This window comes from Battus philenor, unplaced genomic scaffold (genome assembly GCF_028537555.1).
Source record: "Battus philenor isolate CCGP_79_NKW_IND1 unplaced genomic scaffold, ilBatPhil1.0.hap1 SCAF_21, whole genome shotgun sequence".
NCBI classification, from domain to species: Eukaryota; Metazoa; Arthropoda; class Insecta; order Lepidoptera; family Papilionidae; genus Battus; species Battus philenor.
Window position 1 is genome coordinate 7714180 of NW_027181684.1, and position 24488 is coordinate 7738667.

General features: G+C 31.0%; 3 protein-coding genes across 6 annotated transcripts in view; 1 reads left to right on the plus strand and 2 right to left on the minus strand.

Moving 5' to 3' along the window:
• Positions 1–1823: 1823 nt before the first annotated feature.
• RpS15 (ribosomal protein S15) lies at positions 1824–4197 on the minus strand. The gene is made up of 4 exons (XM_068766412.1): positions 4116–4197; positions 3867–3952; positions 3535–3757; positions 1824–2019 (listed from the first exon to the last, which is right to left on the minus strand). The coding sequence occupies exons 1-4, from the start codon at positions 4122–4124 to the stop codon at positions 1894–1896; spliced, it is 444 nt and encodes a 147-aa protein (XP_068622513.1). The 5' UTR covers positions 4125–4197; the 3' UTR covers positions 1824–1893.
• Positions 4198–6029: 1832 nt separating this feature from the next.
• Dtwd2 (DTW domain containing 2) lies at positions 6030–10060 on the minus strand. 2 transcript variants are annotated; one of them, XM_068766603.1, is made up of 3 exons: positions 9909–10060; positions 7439–7506; positions 6030–6794 (listed from the first exon to the last, which is right to left on the minus strand). In XM_068766603.1, exons 2-3 carry the CDS (start codon positions 7462–7464, stop codon positions 6128–6130), a joined length of 693 nt encoding a protein of 230 aa, XP_068622704.1. In that variant the 5' UTR covers positions 7465–7506; positions 9909–10060; the 3' UTR covers positions 6030–6127. The 2 variants fall into 2 exon arrangements, with proteins under 2 accessions (XP_068622704.1, XP_068622702.1); XM_068766601.1 differs by lacking the exon at positions 9909–10060 and having other exon boundaries at positions 7439–7906.
• ash1 (histone-lysine N-methyltransferase ash1) overlaps positions 9312–24488 on the plus strand; it is a 65368-nt gene continuing 50191 nt past the window's right edge. For 2 of the 3 annotated variants that reach the window (XM_068766598.1, XM_068766599.1), the window contains exons 1-4: positions 9312–9513; positions 9882–9974; positions 10141–10208; positions 12354–12938. In XM_068766598.1, the coding sequence (XP_068622699.1) occupies positions 10143–10208; positions 12354–12938 (651 nt within the window). In that variant the 5' untranslated portion in view covers positions 9312–9513; positions 9882–9974; positions 10141–10142. Of the gene's footprint in view, positions 9514–9881; positions 9975–10140; positions 10209–12353; positions 12939–20763; positions 20872–24488 lie in introns of those variants that run through there. The other variant, XM_068766600.1, reaches the window with a different exon arrangement.

A 24488-nucleotide genomic window follows, 5' to 3' on the forward strand; every position in this document is an offset into this window, starting at 1 on the left:
ATGGTGAAGCAAATTTATTTAAATTTTCAATCAGTAATTTTTATAATATACTACTCAAAACAAAATAGGACCCACCATCATTTTGCCCCTAAATTTATATGCATACATGATTATTAAATTTTTACAATTAGTCGATGTTGAATTAGGGTTTTACACATTAAATAAACACAAAATAACGTTTGAATTGTTTAATTTTATCGCAATACACTCAAATACACATTTTTAGAGAAAATGAGCACTAAGTAGACTGTCAATAAAAACTTTTATAATCACTGTTTGTTTTTAATAAACTTGCCGGGAGCTTTTCTTTAGTATCGAGTAGGACCTCCTTTGCTCTGTATGCACTCTCTGAGCCTATCTGGAACACTCTCAATCAGATGAGTGATGTTTTGGTCGGGTATTCGTTCCCAGCAGAGTTTCAGCGCGTTTATGAGGTCCTATTGGCTGTTAACGTGGCTATTGGCCTCTTTAAGACTTCTTTTCAATTGATCCCGTAAATGCTCAATCGGGTTGAGACCGAGACTCATTGCTGGCCAAGGTAAAACCGAGATATTGGCATCAGAAAGTGCCCTCTGAGTGACCCTAGCTGTATGCGCACAAGCGTTGTCTTGCATAAACACAAAATTATCACCTACTCTTGGTGAATATGGGATGACATAAGGTCGGATTACTTGCTCGACGTAACTGGCTGCAGTGACCGTCCCTTCGTTCAAGATCACCAGCTCTGTTTTACCTAACAAGCTTATACCGCCCCATATCAGCACACTCGGGCCCCCAAAACGATCAGTACCGTGCATGCATGGTTCAGTAAAACGTTCTCCTTCTCTTCTCCACATACGTACACGTCTGTCATCGCTAAAAAATTAACTTTACACTCGTCTGAAAAGACGAGTACTGTCTTCCAATTGTCCATGGTCCAGTCCAAATGCTCACGCGCAAACCTCAAACGTGTTGCCCGGTGAGCCCTTGTTAATTTTAAACGAATAACACGCATCCTAAAATGTTGCCCGTCCTCGTGGAGTCGATTCCGAATGGTTTGACCACTAACACGTGTACCAGTAGATTGCCTTAGCCGGGATTGCAAGGTCCGGGCGGTTGTCGTGCGGTCCCGGCGCGCAGTCAATCGAATGAACCGGTCTTCTTGAGCAGTTGTGGCTCGAATCCTTCCGGATCCAGGTCTTCTAGCCACACTACCTGTCTCCTGGAACCGCTCCCATACGTTTCGAATAGCTCGCCGTGACACACGAAGGCGAGATGCAACCGATCTTTGCGATTCTCCCTCTTGAAGCAAAAGAACTGCCCTTATCGAAGTTTCCACATCCATATGACGACGAGAACCTGGCATTGTAATCGGGAATAATGCCGAAACAAAAAAAAAACACAACTAAACAAAGTGTGATGATCAAACAAAACACAACTAAACAAAGTGTGTGTGAGTGATCAAAGTATTGCGCTTAAAGCAAGACAGAACACAAACGATTGAAAATTTAAGAAATGGATAAATTTAAGCACTACTTTTTTGTCTACCCTTGAAATCAATAAAAAAGTTAACTTTTAAAACATCATTATGAACTAATAAACATGTGTGCTAGAAGTGGTAGTGCTTCATTTTGTCAATGATTAGTATATGAGTTATTTATAAACACGATTAGAGACAAAGTTGCGGTGGGCCCTATTTTGTTTTGAGTAGTTTATATATACATATATATACACATACATATATACATACATAGATAACATTGGGACTTTTTCCTATTTCAATCATAATATACATTTTGCAATAGGGTAGACTTTGTTTTTAAATTGAATAATAAAACAAAACATATTTACACAAGTAACTTTATTGTAATCCTGTGCAATTTTTCCACTTAACCTAAAAATAGTCAAGTTGTTTTACTTGAGAGGAATGAACCTAGAACTGTGCGTGGCACCAATACCAGGCCTACCATGCTTTACAGGTTTGTATGTAACTGAGAACTCGCCAAGATAATGTCCAATCATCTCAGGCTTGATTTCAACCTGAAAAAGAAATATATATTGTTTTAACATACTTGTAAAATTAAAGTATATTCATTACAGATAAGCATGCAAATCTCTTGACAATCATTTTCACTACACAAAAAAACAGTATAATAAAGTTTAACATCTTTATAATGCAAAGGGTTCACTTTCTACATAAATAGTTTTGTCATAGATGTTTACTCAACATGCCTAATTTGGTCATATAATTTACTTTCATGCGCATTTACTACAAAAATAATTTCTTTTACCACTAATGTAAGATTTCATATAACCTATTATTCTATAAAACAATCTTCTTGGGACTGAACAGTTCAATGGGTCATTAAATTTTATAAAATACAAATATAAACTGACTACTTTATCCTATGCAAACATATTATCTACAATAATAAATACTTTTATGAAAAAAGGGTTTTGATTTCAAGTTTAGCAAAAACTATCGCCTTAATATGATGATAAAAGGCTACTTTTCTACTGAGTAATAACTGTTGGTGTCGGGAAACTGTTCTTGTTATATTATGAAAAACTTGCTCATTTTTTCTGTATTTATATATTTTGAGGTGTCATAAATAAAAGTATTAAAGTATTTTTGATAAGTTATTGCAAACATGTAAATAGTTGACATAAATTAACCTATATACAGTAATTAAGCTTCAACAAACTATTACACACTTTTCTCCAGAAAGGTTATCTAAAATCTAAGCTTTATGTGACACCAAACAATTTACGCAACCAAACCAACGAACGAAACGAAATAACCTGTATGCATAACAATTATGGATTTAAACTTATGATATATGATATACATTAAATTCCTGAGGTGATGTACTAAATTTATCCTGTATCTACTACACAAAAACAAAGGAAACAAAATTAAAACACAAGATATTTAATAAACTTACCAAACAAGTTTACTTACGAGGCTCATGTCTTTAACAATATGAATATAAAGCTAATAACAGCAACCATTGGTCACAGAAATTTTTTTCAGAGTAGACATAATTAACCTAATCTAACTTACCCCAATATATTTTGTCAAATAATTAACTGAAACTAATTTATTTTTAGTCATTCTTTTACATTATTTAATGTACCCCCAGCTAATAGTCATTTCTGAAGATATGTATACTGATATATATCTAAATAAACTGTTTCATAGAACCACTATTCTTTACTTTCTTTGTAATGCAATGAAACACAATCTAAATTTTAATCTTGGGTATAAACATAGTTATTGACATAAATATGTTAACTTTAACGTGAGATAAACCTCATTAACAACAAAAACCTACCAGAGACTAGCAAACTTGTGCATATTAATAAAATACCTTAATCAAAAATGACCTACACAAGAGTAACATTTGCCAGCTTAACTGGGGCTAGTATAAGTACTAAATACAAAATACATATTTGTAAACTAACTTAACACATTAGATAAACTTAGAGAAACTAACAAAATAATAACAAAAAGAGAAGCTGTACATGCTCAACAAAAAATTATGCAAAATGTACCTGGTTGAATGTTTTTCCATTGTAAATGCCCACTATTGATCCAACCATCTCAGGAACAATAATCATGTTCCGCAAGTGTGTTTTAACAATTTCTGGCTTCTCATTCGGAGGAGCTTCCTTCTTCGCGCGACGCAACTTTTTAACGAGTGCCATTGGTTTGCGCTTGAGGCCACGAGCAAACCGCCGGCGAGCACGCGCATGCATCAACTCCATGAGCTGCTCACTGAAAATATCAAGCATAACAATAAATAAATTAAAGTATTTAAAATAACCAAAATGTCATCAAGTAAATACCGAGCAATTTCTAAAAGAAATTAATTGACTAAACTTACTTGGGCATATCAAGAAGTTGGTCAAGATCGACACCCCGGAAGGTAAACTTCCTGAAGGTACGTTTCTTCTTAAGAGTTTCTTCAACCTGAAAAATTTAAACATAGTGGTCACCGATTTTCAATCTTGGAAATATGCACTTAAATTAAACAAAAACTCTTATGAAAAGAAACTGATGCAAGTAAAATATTTTATTTATTAATGATCGATTAAATAATTTAAGATTATTTCACAAAAACACAATCACAAACCTCAGCCATGTTTCAGTTCGTTTGACAGAACAAAAAGAAAGAATTGTCATTCGCTTTTGACTGACAATGCCTGAGTGTAAGTGAGCTGTATGTTGCCCTAGATACGTGTTTTTTGAGACAGGGTCAAAAAATAAAATTAACTCTTTTGTTTAAATATTGGTCATAACATAATTTAGTTTAGCAAAGAAGTAATTAAAAAAGGAGTAATTATGGTAAGAAAATTTATCGCTTGCCTGAAAGTTCTAAAACTATTCATTATATAAATAGTTTTGATGTCGGTCCTGTGGCTTGCCGTCCCGAATTTTTAATTTAAAAAATAACAATACGTCTGGGATACTCTCAGTACTTTTTCACATAATTCATTTCTCTATTGCTAGAACCGTATCAATCCGCGACATATGGTAAATATGAATAGTTTTGTTCCATCGGTGAAAGAATTCAAATACGACGATATTGTCTTTCATCATAGACTGAGCGTAGGATCGCATATGACTAAAGTACGTAACAAAGCGACATTTGCATTCGGCCGCTTTTCTCACACATTAATAACAAAATGCGTTGTACACAATTATCCTCCTTGTTCTTACATCAATCTTCTCAATTAGGATGATGATTTCATTATAGTAAATGGCGTTCTTGGGACTATAATAATATTTTTCGATATCCTCATGTCCTTCCAAGTCATATATATGTAGCAGATTGAACCTTCTCGGGCTCTGTGAATGGCCAATTTAGCAGCCATTTATAACCACCTGAGAATCTATCCAAAGTGGGTTTTGTATCTTAAATTAAACCTCACAAGATCTGTCCTGAAATCTCACAGTCTTTCCTGCCAAACTCTTCTTGCACATCAAAGCGTCGGACCGGACTCGGCGAAATTTAGGATTATATATGCCTATGCATATTCACAAAACAATCGTAGATTTCAGGACCTACAAAACAGAATCACGTAAGCATAGTAGTTCTTTAATCAATCGCTGTTTTTATTTTTTTTTTAATTTTGCCGAATCAAACCAAGTCCGTTAATTGAAGGTACAGTTTAAAAAACAACCTCCTCAGCAATTTTAATTTCGTTTCGTGCGGGGACTGGAGTGTTCTCGACTTTTCGGCTAACGCGATTACCAAAATTTAAGCCAGAATTAAACAATTTCGTCGTTAGAAAACCAACAATAATTTTCTGCAAAGGTAAACCTTATACCGCTACGCATTATAAAGATTTTCTTCAATTAATCATAAAAGCGTTGTTTGATTTTCTTTCGCTGCTTCTTTTAGTACTAACTCTTTCCGAAGAGGCCGTAATATTAAGTTTGGAAATTATCTCGATAAACCGACTATTGTTACCGAATCGGGGCTCGGCTCTCTCGAAACTGAATGATAACCAAATCAGTAACAACTTGAGCCGAAGTTTCTTCTTTATTCATGAAGCGCCCGTTCAAGCGACCTCCTACAAATCCGATACTCTAGAAAAATTGTTTCAGGCTGTAGTTAGATTTCCGCCACTTCTGATGAAATTGAAAAAGTCATAAAGGCTAATAGTGACTTCCCTTTAAAAAAAACGTTCTATATTTTCATATCATTATCAAAACAAAAAAAAATATTTTTTTGACTATATTCTCAAGCATTTTTAGAGAGGTTTGGTTAGCAATAACTCCTAGAAAAGATTTCACTGATGTGTTAAATCAAAATATATTATTTCTATCTTCTACAAACATTCGATTACAATAAAATACTCTTAGAGCCCAGATAATTACAACCTTGCTTAAGTTTCCTTCCAATACCTGGTTTTCATTGTGGTTACTTGTTCAAAAAAGACATTGCAACTATTAACCAAAATGATTGTAAAAATTTTATGAGGTTTAAGATCAATGTGAAATAAAATGAATTATAGTAAATATAAAAACTATATTAGGGATATCATCAAATTGAATTTAAAAACAATATAAATATTTTGTAATAATTATTAACAATATGTCATTGTTTTATTATACAATATTGGAGTTATTCAGTTCAAGCTAGTCAAGAACACATTCATTAGTAGACTTGAGCAATTTGGACAATCTTTTACCAATTAACTTAGGATATGTCCTAGTTTTGATTAAATACTCTTTAGATTGATGTGTAACTGCTCCATTTTCCAATTGGTACTTACACAGCATGTGTAAAGGTTGTATTAATTGCTCCCTATAAATAGGATTCTTTTCTAATTGGCTCAAGGCCTCCGCAGCTGTCTCCAAGGTACTTAAACAACCTTCTGTAGGTTGTGTTCTAATTATATAACTACTAATATTGCTTGTCACAAGTTTAACTTGTTTAATTTTTTGCAAAAGTGGGCTAGAAGCATATATTGCTTTTGCTTGTGGCCATGTGCTATCAATTAAAATAAGATTGTAAAAACGATCATCACAAGTTAATTCTTTTATATCAATGGCACTTTTACTTGGATAAAGTAATAAAGTATTTGGCTGTTTGAGTATACTTTCTAAGTTATTATGCTTAGGCAATGGGAATCTTTTCCCTTTAAAAATAAGGCACTTATTTTCTGCCAATCCCAATTGTAGCATTGGTGCAGTGCGTAAACATCTCTTTTCTTCAGCTGGATGTTGTAAAAGGATGATATTGCTTCCAGGATTCAATCTGTTAGGTGGTAAAGCAGAACACCAACATACAACTAATGGCCTCCTGAAATTTAATAAAAGAATACACATTAAAATTAATGTTTGCTTCTCCAGAAAACTACAAATAATGAAGTGCATTATTTGAAAGAAAAGGATGGCATTGGGCATAGCAGAGGTCAGTACTTTTATTTGAAATTATTGCTCTTATGCAATGTTAAATAAATGGAAAGCCACTGGCTCTTAGGTTGTTAAGTGGATGCTCAATAGTTACAGGGTCTAAGGACCCCAGGATGGGTTAGTATGCTTAGCCCCTCACTAAACAATGTTTATGCATTCATGCATTATTCATGCATGCATTATTTGGGTGTTCAAGAGGACATAACCTTGACTGGATTGGTTGCTGTCGAATTGTTATGTTAGTCAATAAAACTTGTTTTGTACTATAGTAAAGTTGTATATAGCAGGAACCACTTGTTCATACATTAAAAATATTTGATTCTTTACTACATTTTTAAGTAGAGAAATTATGAAATTACTTACTATTTAACACTTAACTGATTCTATTTAGGCTAATATAATTATTATTTTAATAGTATTCTTTCAATATTTATTTTAAAACGTAATATTTACAAAATTTGGACAAAAGACAATTATGCCAAAAAGTCTAGACCTACAAAAAGTTTTATTAAAAAAATAACTTTAAGCTACCTGCAATCTTTACATAAATCACGCATGCTGGGTGGGTCCGCTGGTATATTTGATAAATCTTCCCAAACCTGAAATTCCTCCATTTTCTCTCAAACATAACAGACTATTTCTTCTTCCTAATAAATACTATTCTTAACCGTATGCTAACAATAAACTAAATTACAGTTCAAAATTAAAAATTTCGTTCAGAGAAATTTAATTATCAATAAAATTAAGCACATTACCATGAATAATTACATATTTACAAAGCTTTCACATAAATGTAATAAAGCAAGTGCTTTCTTAAATATCTATTGAGGTAGGTACGTTATAAAGACAACAGCTGAAAATTGGTGGATTTAAGAATATAAATATTATAGATAATACCGCATTGCTTTGTAAATTTAGCTTTTACGTGTCTCATTGATAACAATTTAATGGACTATGTTTAGTCTAATAATCAGAAAATTACAATTTCTTTAAAAAAAAACTCCATATAAATTTATTCATACAAATAAAGTACATCGAAAACTTTACATAAATATTACAATAATATGAACATATGACATCTACAGCACCATTTTGTCAGTGTTGCTATCACTTTTATCATTTTCTAACGTTGCTTTACGGAGCAGAAATGTTGACTGTTAATGAAGACGATGCTTTCGAAAGGTGATGGCGTAGAAATATATTGTAGATGTGTTCAGTGCCAGTATAATATATCTATACTCTAGAAGCTACGATCCAGGAACGACTCTCGGCAATCTCAGTTCTATAACATATTTTACGATAACTTGGCCACTCTATACAAAAGATAAACGAGACAAAGATGAAGCTATGCCCCTTGTTTTGGCTAGAGTAACTAGCTTAAGATCCTGAGATTGTCCTTTACGATGGCTTATAGATTGGATCGAAAAAAATTCGTCATGGAATCACATCTACACTTACGTGTAATGATCTGTGTAACAGAGATAACAGATGTAAAAATCGCAATGACACCCCAATTACCGTACCACTCCCCGGTTAAAGCAAAGGATGAAGAAGTCGATTATTTTAATCCTTCAATAATTTGAACAAAATTTTCAGGCAATGTGCTATCTAATGTTTGAACGATACAGATATGTAAAGAACACAAAAGAAGCTTTACGTTCATTTTGTTTTGTTATTGCGTTTTATTATTTTATGCAAAATGGGGTTTGCGCTAGGTTTGACTGTCATTCTAAAATGCATAGTGAAGCTGTCTGTTGTAAATACTTTGAATAATTACTTGACTTAAAATTGAAAATGAAAACTCTTATTTATATTCTTAATTTATGAAAACTTTTTATGTATCCGTTTGGTTTTCCTCTAGTTTCGGTTCTGTAACATTAATAACTAGCGCCATATTAATCTTTAATCCTGAATATTGATATGCACCATAATCAGCGTCAAAGATACAAACATGTTAGAATTAAAAAATGTAATGGACGTTTTTTCTTTGTGAATAACTACATGTGTTAGATTTTTATTATTCTTATAAATTAATAAATAATATTAACACTGTTTTATTTAAAACCTCTTAAAGATGTAGCCACTACACTTAAAAAATATTTTAATATAATTACCAACTGTAAACATGACAACATTAAATGCATTAGGTAAGATAATAGAAAACAGATGGCAGCGCTATTGCGGCTGTTTGATTGCAATGTTTACTGTTATGTCAACGCATTTATATTACGATATATTTTTCGTCTAAATATTTGTTTTATTTAACTTGTGAAAGGATATTCAATATTCTTCAGTTATTTTTGAGGTAGTGTAGGTAAATTTAGAATATTGCATACAATTTCGGTTCTAGAATGACGCCATTTTGCGCCGCAATTTTGAGCTATTATTATAATACAAGTCTCATTCTTACACTCGCATTTGTCGTAAGTGTAAAAGAATAAGCTGCAAATTGACGTACTTTCTCTTGCTTGTACCTATTTTACGTTGATTCGTAAGTTTTATGCGAAACATTTGTAAACATGGAGGCCAAGCAATGTAAAAGCTATAAGGACAGTTTTTTTATGTAATCTGCTTGTATTAAACAAATAAAGGGACACCTTTGAGTGGTTAGTATATATATATTTTAATTTTAACTATTTCTAAATTGAAAGTTATAACCTGTGTCTATTTTCAATATTTGTTTCTGTTGCGATTGTAAACGTATGCATATATTTGGCGCCAATGTTCTAAAAAAACCGTTAAACTGTAATTTTATGTTTATAACTAAAGGCTTAATTCATTATTTTTGATCGGTGTTAATCCTATACGATTAAGTCCTATAGGAAGTTCGAAGGTACATGAATCAAACTGGTTTTACTGAGTCGTCAAATCTGACACTCGAGAATTTGGTTTTAATAGAAAGAAAATACTAGTTTGGAATTCATTAAACATTAAGGCTTATTCTAACAGTAATTTAACGACTTATTCTTTCCAGAACATTGTTGTGATAAATTATTCTAACCTGCTAATTGTTGAAATGACGAAGTTCATAACTTTATTACTGGAAACATCTTGACCAATCTTCAAAGTAAGTAACACTCGTAATTACATTTGTTGTTCTTGAGAAGAAAAGTGTTTTTTGGTTTAAAATTAACAAAGCATAAATTTCTGTTTCAATGAAACATTTGTTCTTATCTGTAAACAAAAAATAATTCCGAGACGTTTAAGTTAAAATACAACATTTTTTGTTATAGAAATGGGCACAGAGTTGCCAAAAACTCATGATTCAAGTGGTGGTACTGATTCAAACAGTGATTCTGAGGTTAGTACTAATAATTTATTATTTATGTTGTACACTAATACTTTCATCTATTTTACTATATATATCTGAAATTAATTACGAAGTATTAAAAAACTGGCCATTGAGTTATTTTGGCACTTATGTATTTTACAACTTTTGTCTACAATGTTACATTTCATTAAAGAAAACCAAATTATTATGATCAAACGTCATTAAGTAATAGCTAATGTTAAATTTTGACAAATTTGTATATTATTCATTATAGTGTATGATTAGAAGAGTTATCAGTTATCAAGATGTTTTTAGTTTTAGTCAAAATATATTTAAACATTTTGTTGCTCCTGGATTCAGTTGGTTGGTGAAAAATAATTAAAAAATTTGTATGTTTATTAGCATCATGTAAATTTAATTGCAATGATAATTTTTAGTTTTATGGTAAAAACAAAACTATTACTAGTAAAATTATCAATCTATTGACTGTGTTATTGTTATCATTTAATTCTAATTAGTTAATTCTTAAGTTAAATAGGATGATGGTTTATGGAGTTTAAAAGTTTTAATTTTCAGAATTTGGAATATTAGATATTAAAATTAACTATTGTTTACTATCTGTTCCTGCAAACTATGTACTGCCAGAACTTATTAATAAGTTGCATTCCGCTAGAAAAAATAAATTAATGAATCATATATTAGAATAATCATGTTATGGTTATTAGAAATAGGTGTAAAGAATTTAGCTGATCAATAAGATATTTATTCTCTTCTTTAAAGTTTTGACATCCTATCAATCACTTTGTATATTGGGTTGTAGTGTTATGTAGGCTAATAACAATAATGAAAATAAATCTAAGCTTTACTATTATCATAACATTGCATTGCACAGCATGGCATTGAATTAATTCGTCAAAGATGCTGACTCAAGTGAGTTGTAGATAGGTATAAAATAATGTAGATTATACTTCTTAAGTGACAATATTGTTTATGATTAAATAGTATGGATTTACTGAACCAATTCTTTTAATAATAGAGATTAATTATTTTTTACTATATATCAGTGAACTTGGTGTACATATGTAGTGTTCTAAGTTGTTTCATTTATGAATCTTTTTTATAAATCTAATGTTTTCTTCATGTCAATTATTAATATTTCAGATATTATTTATTATTACAATAAATATTTGAAGTAAAAATTGTATTGAACTGCACTAATTAAAGTAGCGCAGTTTTTGTAAAAATAATCAGTTGGACTATATTAAATAGTTAAATTTGTAGAATGTGAATGATGTTGGGAAAAACAGTAATTTTAAATGAAATGATTTTTTATATGTAGTTATTAATAATTTGCTGTTAAAAACACTTATATATATATAATGAGCCAATGAGGATTTCAAAACATAAGTGCAAAGGTATGGAAACATACTAACTATCATAATATGAGTGATCTGTACCATTTACATTCTTAATAAAGGTTTTCTTTCCCTCAGCTATAGTTAATTTATTTTAAGCTTCTCCAGCAATGTAATGTTATACTTTATATTTACATAAAACATTAACCTTTTGATGCACAACCCACTTAAGAGAATACAAACATTTATGAAGTGATAGGGGCAATTAATTAAATGCTTGTATTATAATTATGATCAAAAGAAGAATATAATGAAAATGGAGATATAAACTATTATAACTAGAAATTTACTCAGTAAAAAAATTGTTATGTCAACAAAGAAACAACATATTTCATAAAAATAGAACTAAAGGCCTAAGAACCCATTTATTATAATATATTGGTTCATTAATAGTGTCTTGTGCAAATATTTCATATTGCCATTTTTTGCATTATTATGATCTGGTTAATGTTTAAATGTTTTCTGTTCTAAATACTTTGTTTTTTAATAACATATCAAATATTGCATCTTGTGAACTTTTTTTGTTTCGTATGTTAATATGTCATTACTTTTTACTGAATATTTTGTGAAGACACACCTATTGAAAAATGTCAATGGCATTATAACTTAAATAGACTTGAAATTTGAGAGTTATTGCAGCACAGATTTGGATTTTTATGGATATCAATATAGTAACTATTGTTTGTAATATAATAATTCCAAACTTTGCATAAAAATATGAAAATTAATATGTAAATTGATTGATTATTTTTCTTTACAGAACACCAGCAGTAGTGACTCATCTGGAAGTGACTGGGAATGTACTGGTTCAAAACAGGGATCTGTCCGAAAACCTCACTTTTCAGTGACATCGTGTGACACTGGATTGAAACTGAAAATAGCTGCAATACCACCACGGAAGGTGTCACCCAAAAGAAATGTAAAACTACTAGTGAAAAAGAAATCTGAAGAGGATAGTTCAAAAAACATCAATGCAAAGGAGAAAGCAGGGGTGAAAAAGAAAAAATCTCAGCTGTCTGATACAAGTTCGAGTTCAGAATCTTGTAGCAAATGTTCTTCTGATTCCTCCAGTGAGGATGACTTGCCACTCAAAGCAGTCAAAAAAACTTTACCGGCCAAGTGCTCCCCACAGAAAAGTTTCAAAAGTGGGAAGAACTCTAGTGTAAAAAGTGACAGTGATGAACAAAGACATTCAAGTGATGATGTTAAAGACAGTGCATCCAAAAAGGAGACTAAGGACAAAGGTAGTGCTTTTAAGACAAATACTAATGTGAAAAAATCCAAAAGTGAAGATTCTAATCAAAATTCACCAGCGAAGAGAGCACAGGGTCGCCAGCGGTCTAAGGTTAGTTTATTGATACTACTTTGCACTCAATATTTTTAACATTTTTGTAGTGGTTGTCGCACACACAAACAATTTTAAAGAAAACTTATAATGTTTTACTCTAATATCAGTCCACTACCACTTTTGAATAACTTTGTATTAATTTTTCTTTTTGTTTTATATAAAAACTTAATTTTGTATCTACAAACACAAAATTAAGTTTATTAAATTCTTTGTGTTAAAATGTTTTAGTTTTCCTTCAAATAATTGTTTTGTTTACAATTATAATATTAAAATAAAAACAGTAAATATGCTCCTATTATGTTTTACAAAAATTAAGTTAAAACTATTGGAGTTGTTATGTCTTAAACCAAGATATTTAATTTGGGTGACACTGAAATGGTTACAATCTTTAGGTTAAAAATACTATGAAGATTACCAGAAGTGTTTTGAAATCATGTACTTGTAAAAGAGGTGAGAGAGATACCTCTATGGGAAAAACTACAGTCCTGGACTATTATAAACCTTGTTACTGATTTGATACATTGATTTAAAGTTCTAAATTGAGCTCTTGAGGGCGTTCATGTTAATATTATTATACAAAACATTAAAAAGGCTACTGGATAACTTGTAAGGTCTATATAGAAGGAACATTCTCTATGTTAATAGGGTCTAAAATTAATAATGTGTTATTTTCTGATGTAATGTTCCATTTTCTTTCTGTAATTTTCAAAGGATGATCTGACTTTATTCTTTATATCAAATTTTATATTAAAAAAATATAAAATCACAATTGATTTTAAGTAAATGCTAAGTAATTCATGTATATTTGTACTTTTGATTTAGATCTTTATGAAATTTTACATAGTTCTGGTGTTTCTGGTTCACATATTATGAAACTATTGATTTTGCAGGCAAAAATGTAGCTATATTGCAATTTAGGTGGGAGACTGTATTATTAATTTGATAGTATCATATGATGGAACTACACCTGTAGGGTTTTGTTACTTGCCCAGGTCATTGATGTGAATATACTGCGGCCACAAACAGTATTATAGTATAATGTACATTAATACTTATAAGTTCCAAAACTTGAAGGATACAGTATTCTATACATAAGCATTGACAATGAAAATAAAGTAATGACTCAGCAGTATAGCATGCACAGCAATTAACATACACTGAATAATTTGAACAACACAACTGAATACTTATAAATATGTTTGTGAGCTAATGATTTTTTTTAGTTAATTTTTTATGAGCATAAAACTGAGTTCTTAATATTTGAAAAATAAGTTTATTACACTTGAAGTAAACAAAAATTAAATATTATTGTATTTAATAATAATGTTGAAAATTATTACCTCAAATATTGATATGAAACATAGTCTTCAACCTAGATTTTTATGGCAATGCTAGAGGTTGCTGAGCAGATGTTTTGTGTGTATTTCAGTGGTTTTACATACTATAAAGTAATAGTAAGAGAATAAACTATTCATAATTTATTCTTATATATAAAGTATAAAAAAAAAACTTTAAAGTCAAATTGTTTTCTATTATAAATTACATAAATAAATTGTAGATGAATATATTGCATAATGTTTATCAATATGTGTAAAATTAAAATATTTAATTTCATATTGCTTTAGTAAAAATGTGTTTATGCTATACCCTTAAATCTGTGACATAATTATGGGAAAATACTACTAAGTTTAGAGGACAATGGCATAACTACGCAATTTGATCAGCATATGTTATAACATCTTGACAGAACATATTCTACTTGAAATGAAATTATTGTGATGTGTTATTGGTATAATAAGAAAAATTGGTGGTGTCGAATGGCTGCTACTAATGTGCATCATGTACAACCAATTTCAAAATCAATTATTTTAATAATTTTTGCCAATGTCAAGCTACATTTTAATTAACTCATATGTTTTCAACACTTTAGTGTGGTAAAATTATAAAGTAAGTCCTGATTACCAATCTTGTTTTTATTTGGTAAATTTTAATATTAATGTATTAAAAAGGATGTGAAGAAATATATTATATATGATAAAAGATTTAATGATGCAAATTTTACCGTCCATCTATTTCCTTTTTTTAATATATTTATTTAGAATAATAAATAACTGAGATGTTGACATAATTAGACCAGTAATAATTTATTTTGTTAATTTTTTTTACATAATAAACAAGACAACATTTTATTATTTAATTGTTATGGAATTAACATTCAATCTTTATATAATTAACATTCAATTGACATTCTTAAGATTATTTTAGGGTCATGGGAACCTATGTGAATTATGAATAAACTTTTGAATTCACTAAAAGAATAAAAAATTACTGGAGTAAAAAAACTAAATGATTAGATTATTGGTTATTTAAAGTGTTTTTGATATATGAGAAATAAATTCATATTATTTAATTTATGCAGCAAATGGCTTCAACCATATTTACCCAAGTGGTCAAAGAACACTGGTGGCACATAAAAATTTTGAATGGCACATTAAAATTAATTCAAAGCATCAAAAGAATTATGTATATGTATTCAATATAATATTGGTGCTACATGATTCAGCCAAGCATGTCCCCTTTATAATCAACCTTTATACATAATTATTTTGTTACACTGTTATTATGGTAATTTCTTTTATTATGTGAAGTTAGGGCTGATGTTTGGGTATATGTAAGAAATGGGTGATCCTTTTAATGTTTAATTTTTTTTTGTACTGATCAGTAAAACTTTAAAAATAGAACAACATACTGACTTTTTATAAATCAAAGCTTAAATTAATTATTCTAGCAATAAATGTTTTAAAATGTTTAAGTATTACATGTACATATTGATACAATAATTTTTTATGCAAAAATAATATAGTACAACTATTCAGAGATTTCTTAAATAGTTAAGTGTTAGATTGCACTTTTTAAATTTTGTATGGAGATAAAGTCCTAAGATAATGTTGAGTTTCTCCAGATGCTTAACATATGTTCTCTTGTTATCGCAGATTCAATGTTTGAATGCATATTTATCATTACTTCATGTGATGGATACATTTTTTAAATTCTGGGCGTGTGAGAGAGATATGTATAATAGTAATAGTGCATGTTTGGAGACTGAAAGTAGTTAATTTCTTTTAAATCTCTTAGGAAAACTTTGAAGTTACCTAAATCATTGCCTATTAAGAGTATTATAGGGAAAATATGCATCTCATTATCCAATTTATGCTCAGTGGTTATACCTTGCAGACATTTTAATTATCTCCACAAGCACTTGGATATATAGCTTTAAACATGAATTCAATTCCTGATTCTTTTTTCATGATTGTTATGTTTTTATTACTATTATTTATTAATTAATATTTATTTATTAATTATTATTATTTATTAGGAGAACATAGTGGTTATAATCATATATATACTATAGTATAGTTAACACAAAGTAACTCGTTGAATTAGGTTATCCATTTAATTATAAAACAGAGTGATGGACAATTCTTTGAAATAAATAATGCGATAGCTCGAGCTGTAGCTTTTGTAGTGCATAGTTACCACTAAGAAGACTAGGCTAGACGTCTTCACTGTTGCTGCAACCTTTGTGTTGATAAAGCTATAAAGGCACAAGTATAAACAATGTTAATCTGAGAAATAAAAAAAAATCTTATTCAAGAAATACGAACAATCAGATTACTAAAAGGCTTTAAAGATGACGTGCACCGTAAGGTCATTAGAAGATGCTGGATCAAGATCAAGCCGCCGCTTCCGAACGGTGTTATTGAAAATTTATGGCAGAGACCTATGTCCATTAGTGGACGTGTCCTACAGCTGAAATGATATTTGATAACGACATTGTTCGAAATAAATTTTAATGTGGTATTTTTTTCATTTTTTAATCTTTTAAATTGTCACATGTATGTTTTTGTATTTTTAATATATGTAATACGATAACACGTTTACGAGAATTATAATTATAGCAATGCGATAGACCCAGAAGCTTGTGTACACATCTAAATTTTTAGGGTCTAGCACTAAGGTTGCTAATGTATTCTTTATCATTTTTTAAAATTTGGAATACGATTATAAAACAAGTTTACATGAATAATAAATAGACCAATGAGGTAGACGCAGGGGTTTGTGTACACAAGAGACTTTTGTCGGTCACGTTAACGAAATGTAACAGAAGCCAGAACTCGTGGCCCAGATTGCTATTTTTACGATACACTTAGACGACGCGTGTTTGTGATTTAGTTCAATTGAACGTATCTTGTATTACTCGCAGCGTTTTTGATTCACGATACACAAAACATATTTATATAAAAATCCGCCTATAATTTGTAAACTTTGCCGACCAGTTTTTCGTACGCGTTTACATTAGTGAATATTCAATACGTATCTATTCATGTCCTATACTTTGTAACGGGTATATGATAACATTTACACTTTTACGACTTATTATTATAGAAAAAATTATTAAGTCAAAGTCAATAATAATTGCCATTACTATAGATATCGCTCGACGATAAATGGGGTCGTTCACATGGATAGTGTTATTTATTGCTTTTCGCAGATAATACAAAAAACAATTGTATTAATATTACGAGATTTACTATTGTTATTTAAATGCAGTGTTTAGAACAAAGAAATTATTGTTAGTAATGTTATATTCGAGATTTGAAATTAATGATACCATAGTCCAGATGATACCATGGTCCAGAGGGAGCCAACCTGTGGGTCGCAATCCTCATGTGGCTGGGAAGGATTATTACTGACTCTTGATAAATACCAGAGTCCTATTTGAATTTAACTGTCATTGTTAAAAATAATATTTTCTTGAAATTTTAACGCTTATCGGTATTTACTAACCAGTGTCTAAAACAATTAGTGAGAAATGCTGTCCCAAATTATATGCAAATTTTAAAGAATTATCAAGAGAAAAAGAAAATGTGTTTTATTTTTAATATTTTCAATTCAATACACTTACTTTGTACTTTTATTATGGGTTGTCAATAAAAATGATTTCTGCATTTTAAATTTTTCGAACACTTTAAATGCATATTTAATTGCGGCTCGCGAAAAATTACACATTCTCAAAAATGTCTCGGACTATTAAAGAGTTTAGCCACCTATGGTCTAGTCGATGTTACCGATAGTATTTAATGGCAAAGGGTAATAGTAAAAAGAATACTTGAATTCGTTTATCGAAAATATTTATTACAAGATTCGAACGGATAAGAATCTTTTGTAGACATACGCGGAGTTAAAGATTAAATCTACTTATATAGAGATATGTCCAATTCTATCTTGATTCCGACGATGTGACCATTGTTACCGTCTCTTCTATGAGGGTTTTAAACGTTTGGTTATGCATTTGTCATTTCATTACGTAAAGATTGATTTCGAAATAAAAATTAAGAACAAGTTATACGGATTTGAAATCGACTTAATGTTGTTTCTTGTTATTTGCTTAGGAAATTTTTCTTAAGTAGTTTTTGTACTTATTGCTATTCAATAACATTTCCAAGTGATTTATAAACATGACGCAAGACCGTAGGTTGTAGGTTTGTTTTCCGGCTGGTGTATTAGTCGTGAATTATTCGGCTTATATTATATACCTCAATAAGATAGTGAAAACAAATTACAAAAAACGCGTTCGCTTTTGCGGAGGACGGTACAGTACTTACGTAGTGTCTAAACAACATAAAACTTTATAGAAGTAACTATTTTCTATAACATAATAGTATAAATGGTGAATGGTGTATAGATTATACAAAAAGGGCTTCTTAGTACACTACCATATATATGCTAAAATGTCTATAATATACACGATGATCATATATAGATATAAAAGCCTTGAAGAGATGAATATAACTCATTAGCTGTTATTTAATGTATTGTACACAAACTCCAAAGTTCAATGATTCCAGTAATAATAACATAATGATGAAATTGTTTAAAAAACTGTCTTCAAAATTCGAATAACCGCACACTAAAATTAATTATTGTTTATTATCTGTTCCTACAGACATTGTATAGTCAGAAGCTATTGCTCTGTCGCATTTCAGTGGAAAAAAACATGTTTCAAACTGATCATTTAGTACAGGGTGATTGGAAAGATGTATAAGGGCTAAGCTTTTTGATGACAAAAGAGCTATACATTCAACCTTTTAAACTAATACTAATTATTTGTACTTTTACTTATTATCTATACTTTTAAACTAATATTAATTATATTAAACTAATACCAATTACCACGTATGTTAGTACAGACAGAGATTGAAATTTAAAAAAAAAGGAATGAAACAGAATTTATTTCGAGAGTTTAATCTGGAAAAAAAATTATATGAAAGTGGATGAGGGTTAATGTGTTTGAATAAGCGGACCCTTGACGTCAATGTTTAGACTATTTATCGTACGGAATTGATCGCGGCGAGTTGAAGTTGTTTTCTTGATCCAGTCGGCTTAATACAGAACGATGTATAATTGGCCCAATAAGATTGAAAATTTAAAAATTCTTTACGTATGATAACGTTTACCACCTGTTCGGTTGAAAAGTCTAAGACCTAGGAACAGTCGAAAGAGACTCAGCGGGTCTATGTATTTTTTATATTACTATAAAATGATATAAGTTAATAAATATGTAATAGCCAGGAGGCGAAAACATCGTTCCCAAAGTGTGAGATATCACATCTATGAAGTCATTTGTTTTAATAACCTTTATCACACAATGGAAGCTTGAAGCTGAACATTATCTGGGATCCTATTGTAAATGCATATACAAAAAGTTTTGTTAAATCGATGAAATCGAGTCTTATAGAACTATAAAAAATATTTCGTGTAACCTATATGTATTTTCATATAGTTTGATTAATGTTTGATATACCTATTTAATTGTTTTTATAAAAGTTTCAAAAGGGTAAATTTGACCGGCACTGGAAGGTTTAGTGTTAATATAGAGCGATATCAGTGGCGATGGGAGGCGTGCGTGGCGCGGTGCATTTAATTAAGTCGGTGGGTGCGCTCGGTTTGCGTGCGGCGGTGCATTTCCGGCGCCCTAGGGGCGCTGCGCTTTTTCCGTGCGGGGAGGCGTAAGGAAAGCGCGGTCGTCACCCGAGGAATTGAAATTTTTCACGTAAACTGGTTTGATAGCTCACGGTGGCGTAGTGGGGGCCGCGAATGCGACGCGCCGGCCATTAGCGGGCCCGCGGCCAAGCGCGCGCGTCCACGTCACGTGCCCGTCCTAGTCGCACTTACGATCCATTGACGCGATCAACGTGTGCGCGAAATTATTTTTTCAACATCACTTAATAGATTCTCATTTACATATTTTACGTGACTTTAATAACGTTTAATGCAATATCGCGAAAAGTAAACACACGATCACAAACGCGGGGTGAGTTCGAGGACCGAATTTTTTCGTATCAGTAGTGAAGCAACTCAAGGTCACTTCTTATCTACGCGCGTAGCATTGATGTTGGATCTGTGATAGTGTATAATAAGTGTTTAATGTATTCTTTTCCTGTTTTCTTCAGATAAATCTGTATTACTGCACGTAACGCGTGGTAAATATAACGGCTATCAATAATTGTTATAGTAATTTAAATACTTAATTTACTATAACATTTAATTTTTTTATGTAATTTTATATTTGCATATAATTTCGAAAAGTATGAGTTGTTTATAAACAAATTTGAATCTAGTTAGTGTAGTATGTGGAACGCGGCCTAGTTAGCAGAGGATAAAACAATATTAATAGATCGTCATCGTGGCCAGCGGTAGACGCGTGTGTGTGGTGATAAGTGGAGTGTGGTGAATTTTTGTTAGTTTTCGCGGGAGTAATGGCATGATGCGGCACGCGGCCAATCCTGCCTCGTGGACCGCTCCAGGCGAGGTCTGGGAGTACGTGAGCCAGCTCGTCAGCTCGTACCACGACCAACATGACTGCCAGGTGAATTTTACAAGCACAAATTCAAATTCAAAAAATATTTATTCAATAAACGATGGATTACATCTTTTGTTGACGTCACGTTGAGTCTACCACCTGTTAAGATGGAATGCCACAGACCTAAGTAAGTAATGTAAGACAAGCGAAACAAACTGAGCGGAAACCACTTTTTTTAAAATTTAATATGAGATAATATAATTAAATAAACATTGAAATAGCCTGGAAGCCAAGACATTATTCCCAAGGTGTGATATCCATCTTTGAAGTTATTTGTTTTAGTAACCCTTAGGCACACAAACGTTCTTTGACATTTTTTAAAGCAATGGAAACTTCCTGAATATTTTGTGCGATTCCATTGTAAATGATAATAAATGAAGACGAGTCTTAGGCAGTCAAGTTTGTGTCGCGATGTTCATGTTTACCTAGCCATCGTATAAAATGAATAAATTCTACTATTATTAAATGTTTTAAAATCATAATTAATTTATTTATATAAATTATTATTTAACACAATAACTTGTAGAATATATTTGTTACGTTACTAAATGCTTGAAATTCGTTTTTTTTATTAACCTGTTTTTTCGGGTAACACTTTGATGTTTTGCTTTAAATATTTAAATTATTTTAATTATATCATCATTTACGTTTACGATTAGGTATGAATTTCTTCAACATATATGTATAGTGATGCTATAATAATTCATTATGTTTAATTGATTTTAAAATGTTTGAATTTTAAATGCGAAATTGTTCAACGTTATACACCGATGATGACTACACTTGGAATTTATTCATTACACTACTTTGTCTCTTATAATCTGTAAGGAATGTTAGTCTGAAGCCATATACTTCTGCAAGATTTAAATAGATGTTTTGATCTATAATTATTGCGCATAAATTAATTTGTAGCCTTTTATATAAAATAATGTTTTATCATTACCATTTGCTGTCAATAATGCATGGTTGAGCCCAGCGGTAGAGGACTAAGACTTGCGATCGTGCGTCGCGTGTTCAAATCCCCGAGTTAAAATATTATATAATTCCCACTTTCTGAAATATATAGGATAGCTGCTGCTCACAAACAAGTTTTTAGATGGGCAGCAGCGTCCTCTGCGTACCATAATACCACACTGTAATCGCCAACCCGCTTGTCAGGCATGGCGATTATGGTATATCCCCCATAGATATCTTGAGGGGGGAGGGCTATGTTTTCAGTGGCCTTCTATGGTCTGAACGAACGAATGTATAAATATTAAATAACAAAGATAGTTTAGTTAAAAGCGCTTTCGGAATTCGGTTTACTGACTCCTGATAACTTACTGACTTTGTAATGTCTAAAGTTATTGAAAAAATATACTTAACTTATTTCAGAGTGATTACTTTTGTAGGGTGAGTAGAAGTAGGTACATAAAGCCTTTTGCTGGCTAATGAGCGATACATTCACCCTTTTAAAGCTTTTACACCTATAACCAATCACCCTGTTTTAATTTGACTGGGAAAATAGATATTAAATATTCACAAGAATCGATTATTTCGATGCTATGATTAAATGCGACTATCAATTACTTAATAATTGGTCATAATTTAATAGAATAATTTTTGTAGACAGAGAAAAGTCTTTTGATTAACAGATGCGATAACATATTTGAGAGTCTCAATGTATAATCAATTAGTAACATTAATAATTGTTGTGTTTATATAAGCCACTGTCTGTTAGTATGTGCTACATACTAATCTACATGTAATATGTGATTTCCACCTATGCTCTGACTCATCACGATAACTCTGGAACCATAATGCTTAGAGACTTTAAATTTGGTAGAAATATTTCTTTCGTCGAGTAGAGGTCTGTTAAGAATAACTAAGGATATTACGAAATACCACCCGCAAGCGGTTGTAGAGGCATCCATTAGTAATGTATCCTTTTTTTTATATTACTTTTTTTGACATGTTAAAAATAAACCTAAATAAGTTATATTCAGAAAAGGCAGTGCAGACCACGCGAAGCGGCTGGGGGACAGCTAGTATTATACGGATTAAACTAGCTCCGTTTGACCGTGAAATTGTGACTGAACGAGCGTGTTCATTTGAATGGTTAGTGCAGAATTTCTTAGCAATCGCATAACTGCCGTAACTCAGGGAAAATCGGCGATGTAAATTAAATAGAGCTTCAAAGGCTTTGATGAATATAATACGACATGTATAACGAAGTTTTACTTCGCACCAACTACTGACGAATGCTGTTTGACCGTGGACATTTGCAGCTTCGAAGGGTTGTAGACGTTTAGTTCGAACCTTTGTGAACTTCCTATGGAGCTCCGGCTCAGACCTGTACATTTTGTATTTACAAAATAAAGATGTAACAAAGATGTCCAATATTGCAAGAATTTGATATCATGTTTATAAAGTTATTATTATTGTTATCGTTGCTTCTTCAGTTCTAAAGAGAATACAGGGACTTACTTTATCTTAATGTTGTTATAGAATGCTTACTTAATAGTTTTAGTCATTTTTATGGATGTGATGATGGCATCGACAGGTTCAGAAGTATTTCAAAAAAAAAAGATCACGAAAGTGAAAGTTGTTTCGAATATTAAAATAACTATATAGATAACAAATTATTAAGAATAATTTCTCTTTACTTCAAAGATGTTGGTAACAGGATAGAAAGAAAATTTCAATTTTTATTCTTACAAAAGGAACCTTCCTCCGGTTTACATATGCCTATCATAATTGCTTCTAAAGTTTTAATAGAAAAGGGTAAATAAATTTGACGATTCTTATCCAAATCACTGCATTATATATGACTTATCTCTCGATATGACGATGATGATGAGATGATATGTTACAGGGCCCATAAATAAGTCATTAGTACTTCAAGAAATAATCAGTCTGGTCACCAAGGCATTTCACAATTTTTAAGCGTTAATATGGTTAAAAATTTTCAATAAATAAAAGCTGGCCTATACGTTTAAAATGAGTTTCGATGTCGAGGATGAAGTCATTTCTAATTAAAAGTTAATTTTTAAAATAGGCATGTGGCGTGTCGCAACGACCATATTTCTTTATCCGGCTATAAAAATAAAACATTATCAGATGCGAGTCCTGCCTAATAGTTTCGCAATAAAACGTGATGTCGTCAAAAAATCCAAGGCCAATATCAAATTATTCGGCTTTTGTATAAAACTTAATAGTTACACTATTAAATCTTTCTTTTTGTACACGATATAACGTATAAAGTTATATACACTTTTGTATATAAAATATAAACATGGTGTAAATAATACACATTTAATATGTATATAAATAAATATATGTATATATGTGTATATATATAGGTCATTTTTTTGAGGCACGTGCCGGTGCTCCCTATATTATATACTAATACGAAAATATGCGATCGATTGTCGGACAAATTGAAAAGAACAAGTTTAAAAATGTTGTAACTTTTAAGAGATTGAGTTTTTTTTATAAGTCATAAATGTTGTATATATATATATATTTCTACAGACATTGTTTTTAAACAAAAAAAATACTTCATTTCAAGACAGTGGCAAGGATTTGGGAGGGCGTACATAATATTTTGGACTTGAGCTTCTCCAAAAAAGTGACATTTATAC

What these genes read in the sequence shown, in the direction of transcription:
- RpS15 (XM_068766412.1), bottom strand. An exon ending in CAACTTCTTGATATGCCCAA is followed by an intron (nt 3,758 to 3,866) that starts GTAAGTTTAGTC and finishes TGATATTTTCAG; the next exon opens with TGAGCAGCTCATGGAGTTGA. An exon ending in ATGGAAAAACATTCAACCAG is followed by an intron (nt 2,020 to 3,534) that starts GTACATTTTGCA and finishes TTTCTTTTTCAG; the next exon opens with GTTGAAATCAAGCCTGAGAT.
- Dtwd2 (XM_068766601.1), bottom strand. Translation starts at nt 7,521, where the DNA reads ATGGAGGAATTTCAGGTTTGGGAAGATTTATCAAATATACCAGCGGAC. An exon ending in GATTTATGTAAAGATTGCAG is followed by an intron (nt 6,795 to 7,438) that starts GTAGCTTAAAGT and finishes ATTAAATTTCAG; the next exon opens with GAGGCCATTAGTTGTATGTT.